General features: G+C 40.4%; 2 protein-coding genes across 8 annotated transcripts; one reads left to right on the plus strand and one right to left on the minus strand.

The window, feature by feature from the left end:
• Positions 1 to 26,134, minus strand: efhb (EF-hand domain family, member B). Of its 6 annotated transcripts, none has more exons than XM_039806567.1 (17): positions 25,893 to 26,134; positions 25,637 to 25,696; positions 25,259 to 25,402; positions 24,552 to 24,729; positions 24,175 to 24,285; positions 23,904 to 24,048; positions 23,691 to 23,771; positions 23,526 to 23,593; positions 23,266 to 23,420; positions 22,289 to 22,496; positions 21,704 to 21,928; positions 20,108 to 20,289; positions 19,853 to 19,948; positions 2,541 to 2,751; positions 2,341 to 2,412; positions 979 to 1,029; positions 1 to 878 (listed from the first exon to the last, which is right to left on the minus strand). In XM_039806567.1, exons 1-17 carry the CDS (start codon positions 25,959 to 25,961, stop codon positions 538 to 540), a joined length of 2,397 nt encoding a protein of 798 aa, XP_039662501.1. In that variant the 5' UTR covers positions 25,962 to 26,134; the 3' UTR covers positions 1 to 537. The 6 variants fall into 6 exon arrangements, with proteins under 6 accessions (XP_039662501.1, XP_039662500.1, XP_039662502.1 ...); XM_039806566.1 differs by having other exon boundaries at positions 21,704 to 21,931; XM_039806568.1 differs by having other exon boundaries at positions 3 to 878; positions 21,704 to 21,931; positions 23,904 to 24,033; positions 25,893 to 26,133.
• Positions 8,458 to 16,818, plus strand: si:dkey-82o10.4 (uncharacterized protein LOC797793 homolog). Of its 2 annotated transcripts, XM_039806573.1 has the most exons (5): positions 8,459 to 9,080; positions 10,507 to 10,578; positions 10,885 to 11,011; positions 11,451 to 11,595; positions 15,068 to 16,818. In XM_039806573.1, the coding sequence occupies exons 1-5, from the start codon at positions 8,667 to 8,669 to the stop codon at positions 15,150 to 15,152; spliced, it is 843 nt and encodes a 280-aa protein (XP_039662507.1). In that variant the 5' UTR covers positions 8,459 to 8,666; the 3' UTR covers positions 15,153 to 16,818. The 2 variants fall into 2 exon arrangements, with proteins under 2 accessions (XP_039662508.1, XP_039662507.1); XM_039806574.1 differs by lacking the exon at positions 10,507 to 10,578 and having other exon boundaries at positions 8,458 to 9,080.
• Positions 26,135 to 26,219: the final 85 nt, after the last annotated feature.

Genomic DNA, 26,219 nt, shown 5'->3' on the forward strand with positions numbered 1-26,219 from the left:
GGGTACATTATTGAAAAAAGTTTGAGAACCACTGCTCTAGGCCAATAGAACAACGCAGATAGGGAAAGTCAACAGAATAGATTAGACTCACTGACTTTGGATACATCTTGCAACCCTAACCCATCTTGCATTCATTTCACCTTTAGAATAAAATTAATAGATGAAATAAAATGATAAATTAAAGCAGTTCAAAGAAACAAACATTCGCTGATGCCATTATAACCACTTCAAACTAAGTGAACCTTCTTCTGTATGTACACCCAAATGAGTACACATGGAAAATATTCCATGAGGTAAGTGAAATACAAGAAAACAGACATACACAGACATGCATGTCATTATAACCATTTGAAACTAAGTGAACCTGTGATCTCATGGTAAGTGCTTCAATTGAATTGCTTTTTCTTCCCCACTAGGGGTGCATACCGCTCAAAACCGGGAGCCATCTTAGAAACCAGTCATGACTAGTCGAAAACGAGCAAATGAGTCTGAGATTCCCATACTGTCTATGGAGATTCCACGTTGCACGGCGTTCGACTAGTCATGACTGGTTTCCAAGATGGCTCCCGCAAGTAAACAACGAACGCCGTGCAACGTGGAATCACCCAGAGCTCTTCTTCCCCCCAAAGCTGCCTTTTTGCGCGACACCGCCGTTGGCTGCACACCAATCTTAGTGGTCGTTTGCAGAAATCCCCTTGGTGTGGCACGGATCCTAGTAGGCACACAGCTGGTCTTTCCATAGGAGAACAAAGATGACTGGACAGCACTGTCAGTTTTAATTTTTTTTAAATTGTCCACAAATGACTGAAGAGGTCTTTTTTTTTTGAGGATCCCCAAAATGCCATCCAGCTCCCTCTCCAAAGACTCTGTCCCTGTGCCTGGATAGATTTAACAGCAATTGAATTGATTCTTCTGTCTAGTGTTGGTGGTAAGTGAAACAATTGGATCAATCTGAAAAGTAGTGATAAGTATACTTACTGGGCCCAGCTGATGTGTCGACAGCCTCCTCTTGACTGGACCGGTGGTCCTCTGTGATAGAGAAAATAAGCAAGTTCTTCACTGTGATTGTCTTTAGGCATTCTACCGCTATACTTTGGTCTTATGGAACACAGTTTTATCATGGCCTTGACATTTTCTTTTTGTGGTTTATGCGCCAATTTATTTTTCTTTAGTTTTCTTTAAAGCCAGTTTCACCTGAGATGATCTTCAGTGCTGGAGCAAGTGATTCTCCATCCATGCACTCTTCTTTTTAGAAAAAAAACCATAACATTATCCATCTTGTTTCATCCATCATGTCTAGTATCATTAAATGACCCATCCCTTTCTTACCATATTTGCTTCTGCTCAATGACACATCGTCTCTAAAGCTAACTATTAACAATAGGCGTCTTCGTCTAGCTGGTTTGACAGCCGTCAAAAGAATGATAGCTTGTCGCTGGAAACCACCACATGCATTGCTAGTAAAGAAATGGCTCTCTTCTTACCGGGATATTGCTCAGCTAGAGCTCTCTACAGCACGTTTATGCCAAAACCTTGAATATTGATTGCTGGTCAGGGCTATTAGAGAAGATAAATGAAATAATGTAGACAAGGTCAGACTTTTTCTACTGTTTACATTCTGATTTGTTTTATACATTTGCTTTATTTATATTTTATTTTTTCGGAATGTGCATCTAATGTATACAATGTATAATGTTTAAATGTTTTGCATATACCTCACTCAGTTTTGTTTTTTTTATTATCTAGAATATTGTATTGACCTCTGTGGATTTTATAATATGAAGGAGGAAATCAGGATGCGCTTGATATTTTCAAGTATGAGATATTTATCCAATATACACAATGCTCAATGTCACGCTTTGGGTTCTATGATGGAGGAAGGATGGACGGGTGGCAATGGGAAAGGGTTGAGAGGTAGTGTGTGAGTTTGTGTGTGTGTGTGTGTGTGTGTGTGTGTGTGTGTGTGTGTGTGTGTGTGTGTGTGTGTGTGTATTTATTTATTTATTTATTTATTTTTCTTTTCAACTTTTCAATACCTTGAGCGAATCTTGTTAGGGGTGGGGTGGGGTTTGGAGGGGGATAAGGGGAGAAGAAAAACAAGCATCAGAATTAAGCAACACTTTATTGTGCTTTTGTTGTATTTTCAATGATGATGTAATCAGCCTAAGGTTTCTTGTTTTGTTTTTTGTGAAGATGCTTCCTCTCCAATGTATGAATGATTGTAAGAAAATAAATAAATAATTGATCATAAAAAAACAAAAACATTATCCATCTTAAATAAAAATTTCAACATTCTCAGTCTGAAAGAACATCATAGTGGTGGAGGGACTTTGTACTCACCCAACACTGACTTTGGCTCCACAGGCTGTTCATAAGTCAAGCTTTCAAACCAGTCATCTGGAGTGGTCCCTCCTGTGTGAACGAACACACAAACACACACACACACACACAAAGCCTCCCTCCCTTCCTGAGAGTCCCTGTTAATACACATCAAACTGTAGTCCACATCCCATCATGAAGAACAACCACAAGTCACTTACCTGAAGCAATTTCATAGAAGAGCTTCCTGAGATGAGGTGTGCTTGTTAGTGGGAGTGTCTCACTCACACCAAATGTTTGCACCACTGCACTTTGGTGCTTGCAAAGTGCGCCAGTCTTGCCAACAGAGAAGGTGCAGCAGCTCAGTCCTGTATTGACGTGGTACCAGCCACCAGTTGATGCACTGGGCACTGTAAAATTGACTTCATCCTCCTATATATTTTAATGGTAAGGAGGACAAAAAATAGATATTAAAATGACATTATTTAAACTGTATATAAACTGTATGATGTACGTATGCAGACACATATATACATATAATAATAATAATAATAATAATAATAATAATAATAATAATAATAATAATAATAATAAATTGAATTTATATAGCGCTTTTCATAGGAGCCATTTTATTTTTTTAATTAATTTATTTATTTTATTACAGAGACAGTGCATATTAATAAACATTTCTGTCAATATGCCAGAGTTAGCCAGAAGGCTATTTTTCATCTGCAGTCTCTAGACAGATGGTAAAAAAGTCACCCTAAAAGAATGTAAAATTACACATTTACATAACAATATAACATTTAAAATACATTTGATAAAAGGTACTATTAAGGCAAAAATGTACAATAGGAGCACAACAGACCACAATCAGACAAACATTAGACAAAGACACGAACACATACACACACAGGTTCAAAAAGCCAACGGGGGCAGCGTGAGTAGGTCAAGGAGTTAATGGTAATGTTGACAGTTCTGATTATCAATGAGCCATTTCTTTAACTGGATCTTGAATGTACTGTAAGTGTTTAGATTTCTGATGGTTATGGGGGTAAGGTTCCACTCTGTAGCAGCTCGAACAGAGAAGGAAGTATGGCCAAATACACTTTTCCTAAATGGAATGATACAGTCTCCCCTCGCTGCACCTCTGGTTCTGCTGTGATCAGCTGTTCTGATGTTGACAAACTGGTGGAGAGGAGGGGATGATAAACCGTCAATAATTTTATAGACAATACATAGTTTTGAATACCTAACCATATTTTCCCAGTTAAGTAATCTGTATTTTTGTAATATTGGACAATGATGAGAAATGCTTGGTTTTTTGTTCAGGATTTTAACAGTTTGTTTGTAGAGTGATTGCAGAGGTTTCAGAGATGTTACACTAGCTTGTGACCAAATGGGTAAACAGTAAGTGATATGTGACAAGATCATCGAGTGCATGTACATTTTTGCTGCCTGTGTGGACATTTGATGGCGAATGTATCTAAAATTACTGAGGTTAATTTTGATTCGATTACAGACCTGTTTAACATGTGATGTAAATGACAACTTTGAATCAATTGATACCCCCAAATATCTGTATTCACACACGATCTGCAACCTTTCTCCTGACACTAAAACATGCGGCTCAACATTAAAGTTTCTGTGGGACTTGCTGAAGAACATTGCTACTGTTTTTGATGTGTTCAACTGCAGGCAGGATTGTTCTAACCAAGCTGTAATATTAATCATGGTGTTAGTGAGCTTCTCAGCCACCTGAGAGATATTACTACCATGAACATAGATTATGGTGTCATCAGCATACATCTGCACAGAACAATCAGAACAGACGGACGGGAGATCATTAATATAAAGTGAGAACAACAAAGGTCCTAAAGTTGATCCTTGAGGGAGACCGGTGGTCAGACCGAGGGCCTCTGACTTATATGACTGGACTCGAACATGTTGGAAGCGGTCAGTGAGGTAAGACTCAATCCATTTAAGCGCATTTAACGAGAAATTGAAACGTCGTAATTTTGTCAACAAGATTTTATGATTGACGGTGTCAAAGGCCTTCTTGAGATCAAGGAACACAGCACCAACAACCCCACCTCTGTCCAACAGAGCTCTGATGTTTTTAGTGAAAAAGCATGTCGCAGTCTCAGTGGAGTAGTTTGCTCTAAAGCCAAACTGCATAGGGTGGAGAGCATTGGGTGTGGTATTTAGATGGTTAATAATTTGTTTTGCTATCAGTTTCTCTGCAATCTTAGACACTGTGGGCAATATACTGATAGGTCTATAGTTTGACATGGAATGAGGATCTCCACTTTTGAAAATAGGAGCAACAATAGCTGATTTCCACATGCTTGGGAACATATTTTGTGAAATAGAGAGATTGATAATTTTGGTAATGGGGCATGTGACTGATGTACTAAGCTCCTTGAGCATCACTGTATCCATACCAAAAATATCTTTACATCTTGAGGATTTTAATGGTCTTTGATACCTCAGATACTGTGATGTTTACGAAACTGAAAACTGATTGACAAGCGTCTATTGGAGGAGTGTATATATTCTCAGGTGCAAAACAGCTTGCTATGTTAGCCACAGAATCAATAAAATAGTGATTGAACGCCTCTGCTACAACCTCAATATAGTATTTGTTAGTTGGTCATGTATTTTAATTTCTATAGTATTTTGTTCTTTGGGGCGATCACCTGTCATTTTTCTTAGCTGGTTCCATATTATTTTAGCATTTCCATTTGATTTTTCGATTATAGTGAGAAAGAAATCTGCGTTTGCTTGTCTTAATGTTCTTACAACTTTATTTCTTAACATAGTAAAACGACCTCTGTCATGAGTCAGTTTAGTTTTATTTGCTATTTTTAGGGCTTGGTCTCGCATTTTCATGAGTTTTATGATGCCTGGGTTTATCCAGGGTACAGTGTTTTTGTGTTGTTTGTCCTTGATTTTTTGTGAGAATTCTTTAATAGTTTTCTCAAGTGTTTTTAAAAATATTTGGCTGTCTTTTTCATAATCAACCAAAGGCAAAATTTCATCCCATTGAATTTGGTTAGCTGCAGCTATAAAGTTTTGAATTTTACTTTTGGGGATTGCAATAGTTTCTTTTTTTCCACTAGCACAGGAAAGGAAGCGTTTTTTGGTAAGTTTCCTATTGACAAGAGTTAGATTGTGATCTGATAGGCCTGTTAACATATTGAATGATTTACAATATACAATTCTTTCTGGTCTGTTGGTAAATATGAGATCGATTTGCGTCTTGGTAAAGTTTGTTATTCTTGTTGGCCCACGGATAACTTGTGTTAGATCAAACCTGTCTGTAATTTGTTTGAGCTTTTTTCTACAGGGTTTATCTTCCCAGTTGATGTTAACATCGCCCATAATTAAAATTTCTTTATCAAGATTGCTTTCTTTTAAGAGCTTCTCAAAGTTTTCATAAAAGCTGTTATCTGCTGAGGGAGGCCTGTAAATTACAACAAGGACAAAGGACATTTGTGGTGAAAGGCTGATATTAAGACCTAAACATTCTAAAGGAGTACAATTTGGGTCTTTGCATTTTCTGTTGACCGCAAGTTTCTCCACATCTACTTTTTGCAGTATTTTTCAGGCCACTGGATTGTGTTTATTGTTTTTTTTTTTTTTACTTTCAAATGAACAATAAATCCTTAAAAGCCTATCTCGAAGTGGATCTGAATTATTCAAACGGCGCGTCATACAGATGATTGGGCCTCATTCACCAATATCTTCCTAAGTTTTCTCCTAAAAATGTTCTTAAGAAAGTTTCTAAGAAAAGTCTACGTTGGATTCATGACGTGTTCTTAAACAGCAGAATTGTTCGCACCTGTGTTCTTAGGATTGATGAATCCCACATCTTCGTAATTGAAACCGCGTGCCAGTTGTTCCTAATTATTATAAGAAAACGCCCCAAAAATTCCCATATAAGGACATGATGCTTCCTGTGCACCTCCTGGGAAGCGGGAAACTGCTTAGAGATGGTTGTCGGAGTCGCGGTGGAGAAAGTACTGAATCTCAAGTAAAAGTACAAATAATAAGAGACATATTTACCTTAGTAAAAGTAGAAGGTGTCCACTACCACAAACTTCTTTTAAAAGAAGTTCCTATCCTAACCAGCATAAAACGGAAATATGTTGTTAGAATCAGGAATGCGGTTGGTTTTATTCATGAAAGTATTTTAAGACGGTTTTATTTTCTTTAACCATGCAAGTAATTAAATAAAGTGTGAAGCAGTGGACATGGGGAGATGTGAAGAGGTCCAGCCAAATAAATAAGATATGAACGCGTCTTATGCTGCCTGGCGGAGGAGTAAACAACATTGTGGAGAGAAATAGATGGCAACTATGATTTAAAAACGGGAATAATAAAAAACAAACATATTCATTTTCACTTTTACCGGAGGCTGTATTACCGAGGGTCAGCGGCGCTGCCCCATATACAGTATATCTACGGCAACCAAACTTCACTGGTGAGACAAACGTGTGACGGTCAGGAAGACGTTTTGGCAGGGGGGAAACTGATCAGAAAATGTAACGGAACATTGTAGAAATGTGTTGCCTGAAGTTAGCTCGTTAACGCCAAATCCTGCTTCGTAGTACAGGCCTCAGTTCTCTTAAAGGGGTGATAGAATGCAAAACCGATTTTACCCTGTCATAGTTGAATAACGACAGTTCGGTGGGTAAATAGGACATACATAGAAGCTCAAAATCCCATTGACACTCCTTTACTATGAAAATCTCATATTTTGAAACTGCCGCTGAAAACGGGCGAATCTCAACAAAGCTATTTTTTTTAACATTTTAAAATATTTTTTCGGGTGGGGGGGGGACAGTGACTGTCACTACCCAAAGTGAGTAGACTGCAGATTTGAGTTGCGCTGCGTCACTTTGCGACGAGTGCAGATGTGAGTTGCGCGTCGTCACTTTGCGACAAGTAACCTACAAGATGCTAAACGGTTTGAGCTAACGTTAGCAATCAAGTAGCCTACTAGATGCTTAATGGCGTTTTTAGCTAACGTTAGCAATCTAACAATCATAAAGCACCGTTTTTGAAATGACTGCTAGCTACGTACAATCAGACACAACAAAGGCTGTCACTTGAATGGCGTTTTGAGCTAACTAGCACAAACAATCATAAAGCTAAAACGTTTTAAAATGACCACCTTATTGTATGTAAAGAAAAGTTATTTTACATCACAAATTTAAGTAAGACCTTATGCTGCAGTTTAAACTGAGCATGCATCACACCATACCGCTAACATCGGTATGACACTTATAATTCTCGAACAGCGTGAACGAATCTCAAACGATCACGGCAATGCATCTATTCGTGCCTTGATCCATGCTTGACTCATGCACACGTGCAACGAAATTCAACGAGCCAAGGCCGAGCAGGCAGCGATCTTTCACCCAAAGATGGTACGACAAAGAGCCAGGCGGTGCGATATTACGAATCCCACTATTGCGCCACGCCACGCCCTTCAATAGCATTCACACACTACTATTGGCCAGGCGTCCATGCTAACACGTACAGGTCCTATCCCCTGACCAATCCCCTAACCTTAACCATAACCACTCGAGGTGAAATGCCTAACCCTAACCAATCAAGCTGCTTCGTAGGGCGGGTCTTGGCGTGGCCATAGTGGGATTCGTAATTTTGCACGCGGACGCAGGTGGACCCAGGGCATGCTGGGAAACGCCGGCCTCTCAGCTGATCGAACAGCTGATTGGTTCAGAATCAACTCAACATGATGACGTTTTATATAAACTTTTTATTGATTTTGAATCGGAGGGATTTTAACTGCGATTTGTCTGATTTAAAAGCTTATTCCTTACAGAACACATGTTGTGTGGCTGATAGTTATGTTTAGAAGTCAGAGAGACTAAATCTGTTCAGATTACAGATCACCTACAGTCTGTTGTTAATTAAAATCAGCAAAGATCGCATGTAGATAATTTTGACAGCTACTCTGTCATAATAAAACCAAGTGAAGACTGTGTAGGAGCTGATATATGGGTCTGATAACATTTTATTAAATCGGAATCGGACCACAGTGTTTGTGTCACTTCCTGTTCAGCCTGAAGGCTGCTGGAGTCAGCTGGAAAACTGTCCGACTTGAGAGCGGACTTTTGTCCCCGCCCCCCGTTGCTGCCGCCTGCTCTCGTCTACTTTACAGGCGAGGCGCAGTTCATCTCGAACGAGCCTATTATTACCATAAATAGCATGTGGGGGTGAGTTACATACAACCCGGTCTCTGTGACAATGGAGGTAGCTTCAGCCCCGGTTCGTGGTTCAGACGCTGGCGGTAACGCCGCGGCCTGCTCGCTCTGATGCAGCGGATCACCAGCCTCGCTGCATGCCAGGAGCTCGGCGGCCTCGCCTCGTGCTTACCCGGGGTCTGCTCCTGGAAGAGGGACCCGTCCTGCAGCAGGAAGCCGACCGTGCACCGGCAGTGGGCGTGGGCGTGTGTGCTACCTGCGCGTCCTTTCACCGGGGTGTCCGGAGCACAAAGCCGGAGGCTGTGCAGGCGGAGGTTCGAGTTCGCCGGTCAGAAACACAGACTGTTTAGCTCACAGCCTGGAGCCGACGGGCCGCCGGGGAGCTCCAGCGGTCAGCCCGCTGTCTCCGTAGTCGGCATCCCGGACCCGATCACATGGATCCGGTGCAAATGTATCATGTATCTCATCGATCTGTACTTTGAGGTAGACATAAACTCTGCGGAGTTTGAAAGAGGAGTAAAGCAGGTAACTACTGACCCAAGTATCAGCTGGTCTTCTACCAACTGCTACTGCTACAAGAGGTTTTTACATGGTCGCTAGGTCAAACATAATATAAGATGCATGAAAAAAACTAGAGGGAAGGAATTATACGATGTGGATAGTTTTATTTTTTAAATCTATTAATTGAATGACCGAAAACACCTTCAAAGTCTTAATGTATCTCAGCTGCAACTCTCAAATGCCACTTTACCATATTAAACTGTCCATCTCAAACAAAGCTGCTTTTGATTAGAGCTGCAAAGATGAATCGATTAATTGATTAGTTGTTGTAAACTACGAATTAATTGCCAGCTATTTTGATAATAGATTAATCGGGTTGAGTCATTCTTTATGAAAAAAAAGTTTGTTTTCCAATCCATCGATGGCGCTCACATAAAAGAGGCGGGGTTTGCAAAACACGACCAATCGCAAACATCTACCAGAGCCGCATATTTTACATAAGAAGAGCAAACTATAATTCTACATAAATATGAAGAACACAGACACAGTTTTACAGGCAAAATGCAATACAGTCGCTGCTTCCTAAAACGGGAAGGAAAGCTGGCAAAAAAAAACAGATGCTGTAAATGCGTAAATTACAACGCTTATCAATATCACTTCATCAGTCAGGACCAAGACTGACCATAATTACACTTGCTTGCTTTCCATAAGCTGTCGTTGCTTTAGCCTATTATTTCAGTTGCAACCCTGGCAGTGGTAAGCGATCGTGAGAGAAAATAAAAAATATATAAAAACATAATTCAAACTGATGTGCGCATTGGCAACGCACGGCTCAAGAAGCCGACAAAGATACGCAATTCCCTCCGCTGGAAATCTATATCTTTCATAACAATACCCATCAGGGAACGTTAACGGGGTTGTCGGTGTCTAAATGTTTTAACTTTTATGAGCGCACCTCTCTCTCTCCGCACACCGAGCTCCACCAGATCTTCTAAGGCGGTGCTTTTACACCGGTTGATCTCTAATCTCCAACATAACCGAGCAGGTTAGGTGTTCAGTATAAATTGCCACGGCAATTTAACCCGGTAACAAGTGATCCACCGTCGTGATACACAAAACCCTGGGTTGAACCTGAAGTTACCAAATCTTGCTTTGTAGTACAGGCCTCTGGCTGTGTAAATGGAAAACAAACAAAAAGGAGTGCAAGAGCCACAAAACACTGTTCCAGCCAATCAGCAACAGGCAGTGATAGTTGATGGTAGGGGTGGGAGGGATGCATATGAATGTGCCGGCCAGTAGTTCTCTGTCCGTGAATCTGGGGGGGCGGAGCCTATGATGTTTAGCAGTTGAGTTCAAATATCAACAGTCTTCGCATAGACTCACGTACTGCACCTTTAACAGGACGTCATGCAGGTGAATAAATCACCTTTTTGTTCCCCATCCATCCAAGGCTTTGGTCCACGTCTCCAACATGATGTCCAGTGGCAGATACCACAAGCTAGTGGGGATTGTGTCCAATGAGGTAACAAATCATGGAAATAAGGTTCATGCACACACAAACTGGAGATATATTCAAATAAAAAGTAAATGTTTTACCGCAGGCCCACATGTATTTGTAATAAAAAAAAAAAATTTCATTTAAAAAAATAATCCAGGTACAGTACACTGCACAGCAGAGTACGGTATAATGTAATAAATCCTCAAAAAATATCGGTTCAAATTCATCGCAAAGGGTTTAACAATGTAAAAGTATTCAATTTGTGGGGATAAGGATTAATTATCCATGTCAGTTTTATTGTTTTGATGATCTCTTTTTCCATCATTTCAGATGATAGATTATATTCAGACGAGGTGCAGGTCTCTCACCGATGCTCAGAGACGGCAGCTCGCTGTCACAATGGACGATATTATATTTATTTCCCCAGAAGACGTGTCTGTGGTCTTTGATCAATATGGTGAGCTTTGTGCGATCAGTCTTCATACATTACACGTACAGGTTGAGAACACTGACTGACAAAAGTGATTTCGGGACACTTGAGTTGTAATATGTATTCCATTAGGGTCCCTTTCTGGTCAGCTGACAACCCCAACAAAGCATTTGTACCGCTTGACTGCCAAGTTTGAGCGTACTTCTTGAAATAGATGCTATTAGTCAAAAGGTCATAAAACCGTCCATGCTCCCCTATCAAGGAAGACGTCATGGACTCTGACCATGACCTGCGCTAGTAGTAGGAGGATCACCTGTAGACGAATGTAGTTATAACTGCCAGCTCTCAGGTGTGATTGTGAAGAATTCTGCTTTATAGACTTGATGGGCCTTTTTTTTAAGAAGCTTTTATCACGATCTCTACGGCTAACTTGTCTGCTGGATGGTCTCCGTCTTTTTCCTTGCAGGTAGAAAGTTCTGCTTCATCGTCATGAGGTGTTGGCTCCTGTCGACATGTGAAGGCCCTGATGACCCAGAGGGCACAAAGATCTTCAAAGTGGCCTCTAGTGAAGATGGTGGCCCACAGAAGAAAATAGTGACAGCAGTCTATGAGTAAGCACTCAGCTTGTCGTCTGCACAGACATATCATGCGTCCAAAAGTATGACTTACAATCAAATCTTCCATCATTCAGATTTGACATTTCCAAATTTATTACATGCAGTGTGTGCGGACTTTTTGCTTCAAGCTAATTTTTTTTTTTATCATTAATTTGCTCAGATGTTATGTGCCAAAATCGGTGTTTGCTTCAAATATTTACTTAGAGACTTAATTATATGTTGGCAAAAGCTCAAAGTTACCTGCAGGCTTTCCAACATATGGCATGTCTGTTTTTTTGTTGGGTGGATAACCGATAACCTGACTCCGCCAGATGGATTGCTCGGCATATCCATCTGGGAACTTTCCGTTGGAGAACTTTTGGGAAGGGGCGAAAATACTGGTTAGCTGATTGGATAAACCATCTGTCTATCACCTATGTTGGTGATAGACGGGCCAAATCAACCAATTGGATCAACGAAGCGTATGAAAATACAACCACAAGCCCCTGCTGCTGCAGGCAAAGCATAGCGAAGAGAAAAAAGCATTAGCGAGCAGCTAACAGAATTAGGGCTACCGCTGGCTGAAAATACTGGTTAGCTGATTGGATAAACCATCTGTCTATCACCACCTAAACCCGCCTCAAAACCAACGCTGATTGGCCAGGTCGTTTGGCGAACGGCTCCAAATTTTCTCTATCTCGAGATGCCAGACTGATCTGCGAGTGTAAAACTGGAGCTTGCGAGATCAGGACGGTCTCACGAGGCTAGATAACCGAGCCACAAAGCTGATGGTGGCGAGTCAAATATATGTGGAAAGGATATTTTTTGAGTGAGTGTGACGTGTGGGTGGATGAGTGTTGATCTAATATTTAATTCACTTGGGAAAACAGTGAAAAGTGACATTTTATTTCACTGGAGGACTGCTACCAATGCACCAAGAAATATTAATAGAAGCACTGATTGGAATACAATATTTTATATTATATTATTAATATAATGATATTGGATAAAAACTAAGCAAGAGACAATCCTATGATCCTATTTGTATTCACTGTAATACTTCTGTAAGTTCACAGTGAGGCATAGTGGCACACTTTCTGAATATTCAGACACACAGGCAATCTGTGAAGCTCAACTGGGGCAAAATAGGTCCAAATAAGAAAATCCTGAACAAGCACACAAATAATCAGACCAGCTGTCTCCCTCCTTTTTATATTTTACATTTTCATTCACACCAACTGGATGAATGAAATTCTGAGTATCCAGCAAAACGCTTCACATACAGCATGCGAGCAAACAAGTCTCGTCATAACGTCATATCTTGTCTTTCTCCATGCTTGATCACCGTCTGTATAATATATCTAATAAACTCACCACTGTTTCCCAACAGTGCCACTGCTCCTTCTTGCACACCAGGTGCCAAATATTGTGCGAGCAGTATTGTAGCTGTTTACTGAAATGTTATGTCAAGGAAAATTAATGGAATGGTTGTCCACTTTAACAGCTAGATGAAGCCATCGATGTTATGTATTTCATGTCTGACAAAAGACCTTTGACTGCTTGTCAAGAAATGTTATAACATTACTGCATCACTAGTTGTTCTGATTTTGGTCTAAAGTATACTGATATGATTCACCGCTGTAACAGAAAGGGGAAATAATTTCACTCCCAGTGCATGCAACAGTCAAAGCCTCTTTCCATTTCCCATCAGTAATCCGGTTAGCTGCTGCACCACATGGTGTGGCTATTCTACCTAATGCCCACCTATCTAGTTGGCCAGATTCTCTTTTCCTATTGTTTCAGGTCTTGAAATCCCCCCTGAGAAAGCCTGTTACACTTGAAATGTTATCCCAAAGGCTAGCAAACAGACAGTTTTGCAGGATAAGGGGGCTATTTTCAGAATCCTCACCTCATTGTTTTCAAGGCGAGACAATTAGCAGAACTTTGTTTGAGTTGAGTGTTAGGGCATTTTCAAACCTGCAGTTCAATTGCTTTGTTCCAATCAATTCAGGGACTAATTTGATGCAATTGTTGCATTTGCCCCTTGCAGCCCAAAAGTAGTAAACAAATGCCAAGCTTGAGAAAACTGTTCTCATGGGTCAGAAATATAACCGAGAAGATTTGCCTCAAAACGCTTCCTTTTTCTTTTTTTCTCTTCTTCATTATGGAGCGTGTATTGCTAATTGTTTTCATTGCGTTTATGTCAATACCAGTATTAATTAGATGAACAAAATATCCAGCTCCAGCAAGCATCTAGACTGCGGCTAGAAAAACAATGTCCTGATGCATCTTATCAGAGGACGTGCCGCCTCAAAAGTTTGCTTTCGAAGATGGGCTCTGATGTGTGCATATTCCCACACGCTCGCACAACAATTGTTCTTGAGACGGCACATCATGTTAATATTAGATTATCTTTAAAAGCCTAGTTGTTTCGGATGGAAGGGTCAATTGCGTTCTGACTGTAAACAAACCGCTTCAGAGTTCGAGTGGAGGTGAGCCGAGACCACCATTTCAAGGCGATCTGGGCCCACTTGCTTTGCCCCGCATCAGAGTGTGATTGCTGTGTTCACATATTCCATATTCAGACAGCTGGGCAGACGGTGACCAACCGTCGGCCTAGTTTGTGCGGTGTGTCCCGCACCGTCGCCAAGCGTCGGCCTTCGTCTGTCTTTTTTCAGAAGTCTCTAAATTAGTAAAATGTAAGAACTTTGTTTAATTCACCTGCTCTTGTCAAATCGAAGGAAAGCACATTGCTATCGCCAGATGAGTTACAATTTAGTTTGGCTAATTTTCTGTAACCAGTGTATGATGAAGGCGTGGGTGGGTGGGTGAAATTAGCAAGTTAACGAGAGACTTATTTCCAGAGAGAACAGATGACCGACTGGGAGAGGGACAGTCCAGTTAGCCATCTCCCAGTGTCTGCTGTCTTCCCGGCGGGGAGTGAAGCAGAGGGACCGTAGGCTCTGTTCGGTTCTGCCGCTGATCGAGCCAGCAATGTTTGTTGTGGGTATCAAAGCAACGTTATCCGGTTTCCCTTGTTGAATGACGAATAGGTTACCGCCGCCAGCTGGTATGGAGAGTTATTTCCTCTCACGCAGGCGCAGAACATACGTGGTACTTGGCCGTCGGCTGTAGTCTCTGCGGTGTGTTCCAATGCTAATTGTTGGCCCAGACAAGGGCAACGACGGCCGACGAGAGGCAACGACGGCCGACTGTCGCGTCGCCTCTCGCTAGTCCCTAGCTGTCGGCTTGGTGCGTCAGGGCCTTTAAACGGTCCAGGTTTCGCAAACAACTGGTTCACATGAGCTAGGTGTGAATACACCCTTAATCAATATACCTTTTTCTTCATCGCTTTGAATACACTTGTACTACTAAGACACATTTAGAATTCCCTTCTGAAGGATTTCCATCAGTGTGGGGAGCTGTTCATAGTTGGGGAGTAAAGTATCATTGATCTGGTTGAACAGGTCTGCCCCTTTCCTTCCAGATTCCAACGAGAGTTGACGACTGGAGCTTCTCCTGACTGGACAGTCACGACTGTTTGGCACTGGCACTGGAAACTGGCCGAATGATTTGATTCGACGCTGCGAGGCCATTTGTCAGTCATCAGGACACAACAGGGGAGTAGTGATCGGCTGAATTTACTTGTCCATAAAAGACAACTTTAAGCTGGACATCTGCGAGCAGCAGATTGAAGAACTGTATTAGGATCACATGAAAGGGGACACAGAGCCATAATACTGAAGCTATACTGACAACGGAAGACCTCAGAACTTTATAAATGAACAAACCTCACTAGTTGAAGTGTGTCTTCTGACCCACAGATGCTTCAGAAGCCCCCCTCCAGGGATTTTACACCGCTAATAAAAATCTTGTGAGCAGACTGTTCTCCGAGGTCATACTCCTAGGGCCAGTTGTTCAAAGGTAATCTGATCGGATTTTGGTTATCGGATTGGATCAAATCTTGAAAATGGGTTGTTCAAAAGGGAAAGAAGGATTCTGAAATGCAATTAGATTACGGAATCCAATCCTAGTTTTAATCTGGATCAAACCTTCAGTTTGTGTTGTTCAAAACTTGTCAGTAGAATTTGGATAATTTGGATCCAAAAAAACAGGATTATCCTGATCCCAACAGGGGTTAGGATTTCAAGGTGGATTCCAGGAAGAAAATGTAGTAAAACTTTAAAATTGGTCAAATAATACATCTGTATCATGTAGTGTATATACTTTTATTTATATTTTGCACTTGACTTGTGTAACTGTTGTAACAGTGATAAAGTAGATGAAGTAGACATAGGCTACCAATTAAGCTATTCAGTATAGTAAAGTAAAAATAGAAATGATCTTGTCCCCATGTCTAAACGAGAAAGTGAAAGAGCAGAAGCACAGATACTCCTGGCAGAGGAACAAATCAAGCTGACCAAACTGCAGCAAACCAAAGCCAGACTTCAGATCCGGATTTGGTAATCTTGAAAACTGTCTATCTGGATAAGGGTGAGCCAATCCAATGTTGCTTTGAAAAACCGGCATAAAAGTAAGACGCATTACCTGATCCTGGATAGCAAAAAATGGGATTTCCAAATCCGGATAATTTTGATCCAGATTAAATGTTTTGAACAACTGGCCCCTAGACCTACTCTACAACTCCTCTGAATCACTGGTGTCAGGTGTTTTTAGCCTAGATAAAGTATATGAATAGAGTGATGAGGTCACTGGAGGAAGACTTTTAAAGTGTCTTGTTAAAAGTAGCTGTTGAGTGTGTTATAAAATAAACACCTACCTACCTAAAAAACCTCACTCCTGGTCCATGTACCAGCTTCTTCCAGAGCTTTTAAATCACATCTCATAGCCATCCTCCGCAAATGGAGTTTGCTTAGTTGTCATGGCAAGGGCCATGCGATGACAATTAAGGCATCTCCATGACAACTTAGAAAAGTCTATTCACTGAGGAAGACCATGGTTGTGTCCGAAATTCCATCAATATTTCCGGTAAAATATTACAGTATGCAAAAACTGGACAGTAGGCCGGCATTAATATCACACAATGCATTAGTGAAGACAATGTTCACAACAGACACAATGTTTAACTATACGTATTGAGTATGTAATGCACAGTATGTGATTTCGGACACAGCACATGAGATGCAGCTGAAGGTTCCAGAAAAAGTGGATTAGTAGAAACTGAGTTTGTTAAACCAATAAGTTGTATCAATAAATTGCTTGATCATAAGCACCAAACTGTATCCTTGACCCTTTAATTTACACAGAAAGACATTACAAAAGTAGTAAATAAATGATAAATGAAAGTGCCTCTTCCTTAAAGGGATACTTCACCAATTAGCATTAAGCTATCTCTCGAATCAGGGGGACATGAGGGAGGGAAGCACGGTCATTCAAAAATACTACCTGGTTTCTAGTGATACAAAGCTTAATGCTAATCGGTGAAGTATCCCTTTAACAATTTCTGTACAGTCCCTAACTTTTACAACAGCGTCTGACGTCAACATCAACAGGCTAATGTTAACGACTGACTCGCATTAGCAAATATATTTGTGTAAATGTATTCGGTACTTGTCCTAACAAGCAACAGGCATCAAGATAATCCATTTTCCATAGCAAGCAGGAGGGGGCGGATGTTCTGGTACATGGTTGTCGGCGATACAGTTGACTCTTTAAGCAAGATCGAGGAGATCACAACACAAGTCTTGTACCAAGTGAAAATAGCTGTATATTGCATCGCTGCAAGCAAGAGTGACAAATTCTAGCAGAAAATTCCCCACCCGTTGAACTAACTCAAACGCAGCCTGTGCCTGTGCCTACGGTCATTGCCAGGAGCTTGTCACTTGTCAAAAACATCACGTCTGACAGGGTTGTGAATGCTGCGTGTCATCCCATTCTGTTTAAGATTGCTGCAATATTATTAATGTTGACAACATATCTGACAAACAGAGAGGATTCTGTCATTAGCCGCCGCCAAATTAATGCATAATGAAATACGCTGAGGATTATTCTAATTTTCCTGCATAGTAATAAGTGGTCCATGGAAGTTTGCGTGGGTTTTTTTTTTTGGTTCCAGTGGAGCATCTTGCAGAATCCTAATGAGATTAAATGAGTGTGGTTAGTTTAGCACATGTCAATATGCTCATGGACATGGTGAGAGCACATTAAACAATTTGCTACGCCTGTGCATCACTGTTTAATGGAAATTAACAAGAAAACAAAAACAAGTGATGAACGTACAAAAAGCTAATGGTTTTTTTATTAGTTATTTTGCTGTTTTGTAATCTTCAGACGTGTGCATCAGTCGAGGCTGCGTGCCAACCTGTTTCATTAATCTGGTTAGCGAAACAGATTGTAAACAATCCCTCGTACCTCTTTAAAATTGTGTGTCTGTATGTCTGAACGTGTCTTAGCTCCAAGACGCCATCATTTAATTGTGCTATCTCTGTCAGACTTTCCATTTCAAGGTTGATTAATAGAATTACAAGATAAATATGCTTGGACATCAAATCTAATACTTTGAATGACCAATTAAAAAGGTACGGAGAACGTACCGCTCAGTATTTACTCAGGTCTTTTACCAGCATAGAAACAGTCACACCGGCTGTTATTGTTAAATCCAAAGCAATCCAATATTTAACATTGTTTCACAGCAGCTTAGGTGTACCAACAAAAGATGATATTTTGCTTGCAACAAAAGAAAAATGAAATGTTGACATGACAAATGAGCGGTTTCTGTGCATGGAATTCTATTCTCAATTGAAGAGAGACTTTGATTCTCTGTCAACAGACCGTAATAGGGGGAAACACATCTTTTGTTGGCTGACATGTTTATCTCTGAATTTGTGAAGGTGTTATTTTATATATAATATATATATAATATATATATATATATATATATATATATATATATATAGTGTGGTGACTAATGAAGACTGGACAGCAACACACATGCCTTAATGCATATTGTTTGTTGTGCAGGGAGATAAAATAAAAACAAACTTAAAAAATGCACTTTAAGGGCAAAGTATTTCTGATTAGCATTTGTATTTTACTAATTTATTTGTTTACTTTTAATGCTATTTAGTGTCATGCGCTCTTGTTTGTTTGTAGTTTTGACATTTATTTTGGCAGGAAACTGGTATTAATGTCCAGGCCAGAACAAAGACCACTTAAGGCAAAGACTGACGCTAATCCGTGATTTTAAAACCAAGAAGAATCAATCACAGTAAATAATAATGATAAACACATTTTGCTTTGTTCCACCAATGTGTGTTTTTGTCATTTTCATGCATGCTGATGTGCCCCCTGCTGGGGAAAAAAATATGAACCTAGGTGTTATTAAAAGAGGGTTGGTTTGGATTTAAGATGAAAACCTACCCATACACCTGACAGGTGAAAGTTTATTTATTAGAGTAACATGTGCTCAATGATGCATTATTGGTTACTTAAACCACTGCATTTCATACATACTTTAAAAAGGTTGTTTGTTGCCGTTTCCAATGATGGAGATACAGCTTGAAGGGGCAGCTAGGTCCTCCAGCATGTGTGAGAGCAAATTGATGCTCACGAAGAATTAAGTCTATATTTTGAAAAAGTGTGTGTCAGGTACAGTATGTCTCTTCACATAACCCTCTTTTGTGTGGGTGCTCTGCCAGGAGCTGTTAACTGGCTTCCAGCAAATTCATGAAATAACAGGAAGGGCATCACTCCAAAAAACCTTAATCCAAAAAATAGGTCAAATGGATGCTCCAATAAAGGCTTATATGATGCAACACATTAGTCTGTTTGACATTAAAGAAGGAGTATGTGTTCCCTTTCTACATTTACCATTTCAACGATTTATGAACACGATCACAATAAAGTAACAGTGTAAAGTAAAGTCAGCTGAATAGAATGATAGCAATAGAATCTACCAGCTCAAATAAAAAGATTTTTACACAATTTAACATATAGTTTCTTGGGAGTTTGCAAGAATGGATCACTTCCAAGAAAGCTAAAACTGAATACTAAATGTGTTCATTCACATCCCCAGCGGCTGACACCTATGTTAATTAATATAATTAATGTAATGATAAAAAGTATTTACTTGCAAAGGCACAAAATCCAATCTTCGTGTCAAAAATGTACTCCCATCAAATTACAAACATTTTTGTGATGACGAAGTTTTTAGACAGAAATATTGACTTAGGTGAGGAAACACGCGAAAACATCTTGAGCATTACATTGCTTTTATTTCCTTAAGTACGTTACGGAAAACCTCGACACAAACCTCCCCGGCCGGATTCTTCATGGACGCCAGCTTCCAGGCCTCGTCGAATGTCTCCTGACAAACATTAACACCCACATTCCTGAAGATTTCTGCAATCTGTGAAGAGGAGGATGAGTGTCGGTATCAAAAACCAATTCACTAAAACATGGTCAAGTTATAACTGTGAAATTTACGGATTTTTGTCTTTTATCATATCCCTGTACTTAGTAAATCTTATTTTGTTGTATTACTGCTGAGCTTGTGCGTGGTGCATACCTCCTTCTTGGTGCGAGGACAGAAGAAGTGTTCCTCATGAACACCCCGAAGGGCATGGACTGATGGATGCAGGAGATCTGCAGCCGTGGATGTATCACCGTAGTTGTTATGGTCACTGACTCTCTTTATGCGTGGAGCCGGAAGGTCCGATCGCACAGACGGGATCCCATAGGCGCGGCTGCCTATGTAAAGAGAAACCACATGATGAGTAAGGCTTTTTAATAAGATGGGAGCTAATTAAATATAAATATGTTACATGTTACATGAGAGCTTATAAAACTATTGAATATCAGGAAAAATGTCCTCTAACAGGCCTGTAATGAAAAAACAATGAGGTGCTCCTAAAGAAATTAGAGCACTGGCAAACGGATGAATCATGAAACATAGCATTAGTTTCAAACATCATCCTCGTAGTATATTTAGCATTGGCAGCACATCTGTTCACTTACAGCTTTTTATGTCTTCCACTATATGATTTCAAACATGTCATGCTTCAATCTGTCAATACATTTTTACTTTTTACAATTCCAGTGAAATGTTATCCCATCAGCTCCTTAAACTTGTGCATGATTCATCATAACGCAGAATGTGGCCGCCAAATCGGCACGCAGAAAAAAATTCACCCGGTTGAATGGTACGGGCACTCCAGGATTAAGTCTCGGCGAAAAGACACCACAGCTCCCGACATCGCGCCGGAAACCGACGCAGGCCACCCAGCTCACCGTCTGACGCCTGCACACTGGCCAGCAGGATGCCCAGCAGAGAAGTCGGGGTTCAATTCTTCCACGCTTGCCTCGGTGCCCCCTCTGATGTAGAGATGGAGATGGACACAGAGATGGTCTTGCTTGTCCACGTCGCCAGGATTGTAGCCATAGGTCGTAGCTGACTTTCTCTGTATTTACTCATGTTTACGTCTGAAAACTTTGACCGGCCAGGCAAGCAAAGTCAGCAGGAGACTGGTGAGTTGATTTTCCTATCCTGCTGAGCGACTCGTAGTCAGGAGATGGTCTCACTAGCTTGAGCATATCTTTACCACCTTTTCCTTTGTTTTTATTCTGATGTTTACATTTGAAAACTTGAGCCAGCTGGCTAGCTAGCCCAGGCTAGCAGAGACGGCAGGAAACGGGCAAATTGATTTCCCGATCCTGATGAGGGACTCACAGCCACATGCCATCACCGGCCAATGTCAGCCACATTCAGTAAAGCACAACTAATATTTGTAAAATGGACGATTCAGCAGAAATTTTGCAGAGCTGACGGAGAGGCAACTGGAGATGTCAGTTCAAAACTCATAGATGTTCGATTAAAAATAAAATAAAAACTAAGAAAAACAGTAAATGCTCACTCTGCTTCATAAAGGACTTAAAAAATGCTTGTGTCATTAGGAAGGTATCTTTATGTAAGAGGGAGTGTCTGCATATTACTGTTCTTTATTATTTCACCCTTTAACAAATCCCACCTGTTGGGTTTCAAACGGGAAAACAAAAAGTCAAATAGTGACACTAAAATAATGTTGTCGTCTATTTTTCTTCAGTCATGTAACACTGGGTATGCTGCTTATCTACCTATCACCACACATCTCTATTTCTGACTTACTTGATGTGGACGGATCACTCACAGACCCGATGAGGGTGGACGAGGTGATGAAGTGGTCTGGGGCTGCCCTGGGTCGCCTCAAGGTCCTGACGGTCTTCAGTGAGCTGCCTGGCTTAACGGGCTCCAGGTCCTCAGGCTTAATCAAGGCCTCAGAGGCAGGACGCTGTGCCGATTCTGGCGAAGGCTTCCTTTCAATGTTGGCTGGAGCCGTGCTGGTCTGACGCTCTGCTGGGGACAAAATAAATAGAAAATGTTCCCGAAAATGAGTCTCCACAGATAACCTCTGCATCTTCCAACTGCAAAATTATAAAATTTTAACTGAGTCACTTTGACTGTCATGACCTGAAGACTTGTGCTTCTAAGTCTTTTATTGCCAAATGCTGATGTTAGTGTTGTCCTAGTCTGAAAAACCATAAAAAAAAAAAAATCGCCTAGGTTTTTGCAACTCAATTAAGACCTGAGCAGGAGAAATGCATAAAAATGTGAAAGTGAAAAAGAAAAAGAAAAAGCATGCCCACTTTGAGGTTACCAAATTGGATAGCTAGATAGTAGATAAAATAATATATCACAATGCATTTAACTGACCATTCGTCATAATGCATTGCTCTCGACTGTTGATGGGCATCTTGTCCTTCCAGTTGAGGAAGTTAGCAAACTCCAGGAAGTTGATTAGTCCGTCCTTGTCTGTGTCACAGTAGTCCATCAGGTCATCCAGAACCTGTCTGCTCACGTCCAGCTGGAACTGACTGCACACTGCCTGCAGGTCCTCTTTGTCAATCATTCCCTTGCCTGCCTAGTGATATGCATAAACAGATATACATGACAAGGCTCAGTGACTACAGTAGTGTTTTCCCTAGGTTTGTGGAAGACCTAGGTGCACGTATTTGACTCAATTTCACATCATTTTGGACCAATATTAATACCATATCTGTGTCTAAAATGTTGGAAAAGCTTACTCAAAAAGCTCAAAGACAAAACTTGCTAAAGACTGCTAAAGGCCGACTACAACCATTAGATCTGGGAAAAGTAATTTAGTTAGTTTGCTCGCATTGATTTTACGTTCATTCAGCTTAGGTGGTGCCCGAAACGGCTCGGGTGCAGCGCATAAGCCTTATAATGGTAGGGAAACCCTGTACAGTATGTTGGACTGAGATAGGAGAATTACATTAGCATTGTTTCTTTATCACATGTTGTAAACACCAGAGTCATATCCCTGGCCTTATATCAAGCCTGCAACTGGCCTTTCTCAAAGGACACATTTTGACTTGTCAAACACAGTGACCTCAATAATGGCTGCCAGGGCCGAAATGGGAAGTGTTTATTAATGTTATTCAAATCATTACACCTGTGCTTTTCCTGCTATGACAAAGTACAACTGTCCACTATGAGAAAGGACTGTGCTCTGACTCCATTGATTATTCTTGGATAATGTGTTTGGGAAAAACAATGCTATCTTGACTTTGTACTGTACACCAAATAAGGTGTCACTGTATTTGTTCAGGTTACTTTAAATGTGATGAGTTGAATAGTCCGCAGATTGGAAGTATTGGTCAACAACATACCTGGTCATAATGTCTGAACGCCTGCAGCAGGGAGGGGAAGTTGTGGAAATTGACCTTCTTCAGGTGGTGCCGCACTGCGTTGACCAGGCTGCGCTGTCGGTCTCGGCCACTCACGTACTGGCCTGGCTCCGTGGAGTGAATTATAGCTCCAACACCTGTGCACCAAGGAGGCAAAATGACATTTGGGGACTTGAACAAAAAAACTCCACTGTGTGTATTTTTTTTTTTATGTTCCAATATGTAACCCAGGAAAGAGTTACCAAATTCATCCGGCGGTAAAAGAGTTCCAAAGGTGTGATCTGGTGGAAGATTCAAGGTATTTCCTCTCCTGAAAAGATGGGTTTAATGAGAGAGTGAAGTTTAACATTAATTAGCAAAGTATATCCAGAGATCACAGAATTGGTCAGAGGAAATGTGAAATTTACACATTGGTTGTTTTGCCCATTAGTTGGGCCATCTTTTCCTTGTTCCCAGATCTCTTCCAAACAATCTTTGGATTGTAAAACCTACGGTACAATAACATGAGCGCAAGGTCAGGTACGATTTATTTTCCTTTAAGTTAGATATACACTGAACGAATAAACAGTGTTATGGAAATTAACAACAAAACACTCATGCCCACTTATTTTAGCACTTACTTTTGTGTCTCCCCCAGCCAGTGGAGAGTTTTGCCGAGATTACGTCCGTCATTGAAATGAGGTGTGAGAATTCCAAACCTGCTGTCTTTACTGTAGCGATTCCAGTCATACTTCCTATCAATACGCTCACCTGGAGTAGAGCAAGCTGATTTTATTGTGATGAAAGGCATAAATCAAATTTCAAAATTATGAACAAAATACAACAAATAGATTGTTGGCAGTCACAGTGAAGGCCTTATGCATAAAATATTTATTTCCCCATTCATCTTACCAGTAAAATAGGCATTGTGGCTACGGATGTAAGTCTCGTGTCCCTCCTGAGCTTCCCTGTCCACCTCCTCTGCTGTTTTTGAAGGGTTAATAATCTCACGCACAGCCAACCCTGGACAAAAAGGAATGTGAGACATTCAAAGAAAATAAAGCTCATCATTCCTACTCTCACTATAATTATTTATAAACCTACAACATAACATTTTTTAAAATCTAAATATTTTGCAGGACTAGTAACACAAGTATGAGGTTGACTTTTTTTGATAAGAGTAGATAAATATGTCTGTGCTCATGTACCAGACTGATTTTTATCATTATAATTTTTTTTTTTTTTTTATTGTACCAGCCATGACCTCATTTGCCCATAAATACACATACCTTTAAGTGTTTTCACGCCATACGTAGTTTTGTCGTTATTCCAGGCAGGAAGTCCAACACGCTGATCGTGTGACCTGCCCAAAGGTGCCTTTTGACTGGAGGCGTACACCGATTCCCTGAGCTCTTGTAACCTTTGATGGAACAAGGTCTTTTGGGGAGGATTTATCAAGCGTCTGCCCTGTTAGAATCATGTAAAAATGAAGGACTAATATCCATATTCTGGGTGTTTATATGCTTAATACTGTGTGCTGTAAGCAAATTCAGCTTGTCCCGAAACAAACACTTAATAAACTACAGTAAAACTGCCACTGATCTTCTTTTCTCAAATTAGTCCATTATAGCTACACCAACAATTACATATTATGAATAAGGAATTACGTAATTAATCAGCAGCATCTTAAAATGCCAACAAGCAAAAACGTTTTAGTCCTAAATTTGGGTAACACATATGTTTTTAGAGCCATAAATCTTATCACCAAGTGGAGTAGTAATTATTCACTGGCATTGATCTAAAAGTAAAATCAACCAACCAAATTTGGGGTAATAAAAACACTCCTTATTGCCTCTTTAACCCACAAGGAGGTGTGTGTGTGTGTGTGTGTGTGTGTGTGTGTGTGTGTGTGTGTGTGTGTGTGTGTGTGTGTGTGTGTGTGTGTGTGTGTGTGTGTGTGTGTGTGTGTGTGTGCACGCGTAGGTATGGTACTCACAGTGAGGGAAGATTTGGTGCTAATGCCATGAACAAGGGTTTTGGCAACATCTGGATCATTTGCCTTCCCTTTGTGCACTCTGATAGCTCCTGGTTCTGGTAGGATGCTGTTGCGGAATGTCCTAACCACTGGTGGGGTGGGGGGCTGTGAAGTAAAAATGTGGCATATTGGACAGAGTGAACATGCACCTTCACAATTTCTTATATTTCACACCTTCAATTGTGCCAAGTACTCAGAGATACAACTGATATTATACTGTATATGAATGCACTCCATAGATAAAGATGCAATAGTCAGCACCACACACAAACACACACACACACACACACACACACACACACACACACACGAACACACAGACAATTGACTTAAAGTTACCCTCTCCGCTTCTTGTAAACAGGATTTAGTCCCGTCTGTTACAGGTATAACTTTCCCGGCCTGGTGTTAAAAGAAAAAATAGTATTCAGTGTACAGTATCCTCGAAGACAATGTTCATTGAGAAAGGCACCTTTAAATAAAATTTATTATTATTATTATTATTATGCTAATTAAAACGCGTCACAGCTTTTTGATTCAGCAAAGTTGTCTAACTTAGCTAGCTAGCTAGCTAGCAAGCATCTTAAAGTTCACTTACCGTCGGTATGTTTGGACATCTATCTGTAACGTTATGTTTCAATTGGTAAGAGGTATTTCCGTCAGTCATATTGAACTTTAATTCACATGTAACAGCAACAGAGGCATGCAAGGTACCTTAAGTCTTTATATTGTATCTTTAACTGAAAAGTTTTAAACAACTTTCTAGCTATGCTACACCAAATTCTTCAGTTAGCTAGACGCTGAGTAGTGCACCTGTTTGCGTTTCGTTGCCTAGCAACAGCAGACAGTTCAATTCAAAATACTGTTACAGGGTAACGTTATTTCAAAATACTTTTTATGTGAATTAAAAATTATTTTAATCATG

The sequence above is a fragment of the Perca fluviatilis genome, chromosome 7 (genome assembly GCF_010015445.1).
Source record: "Perca fluviatilis chromosome 7, GENO_Pfluv_1.0, whole genome shotgun sequence".
Taxonomy (NCBI): domain Eukaryota; kingdom Metazoa; phylum Chordata; class Actinopteri; order Perciformes; family Percidae; genus Perca; species Perca fluviatilis.

What these genes read in the sequence shown, in the direction of transcription:
- si:dkey-82o10.4 (XM_039806573.1), top strand. Translation starts at nt 8,667, where the DNA reads ATGCAGCGGATCACCAGCCTCGCTGCATGCCAGGAGCTCGGCGGCCTC. An exon ending in TTGAAAGAGGAGTAAAGCAG is followed by an intron (nt 9,081 to 10,506) that starts GTAACTACTGAC and finishes CATCCATCCAAG; the next exon opens with GCTTTGGTCCACGTCTCCAA. An exon ending in TGGGGATTGTGTCCAATGAG is followed by an intron (nt 10,579 to 10,884) that starts GTAACAAATCAT and finishes CCATCATTTCAG; the next exon opens with ATGATAGATTATATTCAGAC.
- efhb (XM_039806566.1), bottom strand. Translation starts at nt 25,961, where the DNA reads ATGACTGACGGAAATACCTCTTACCAATTGAAACATAACGTTACAGAT. An exon ending in GCAATGCATTATGACGAATG is followed by an intron (nt 21,932 to 22,288) that starts GTCAGTTAAATG and finishes TTTTGTCCCCAG; the next exon opens with CAGAGCGTCAGACCAGCACG. An exon ending in TGAAGAATCCGGCCGGGGAG is followed by an intron (nt 2,752 to 19,852) that starts GTTTGTGTCGAG and finishes TAAAATATATAG; the next exon opens with GAGGATGAAGTCAATTTTAC.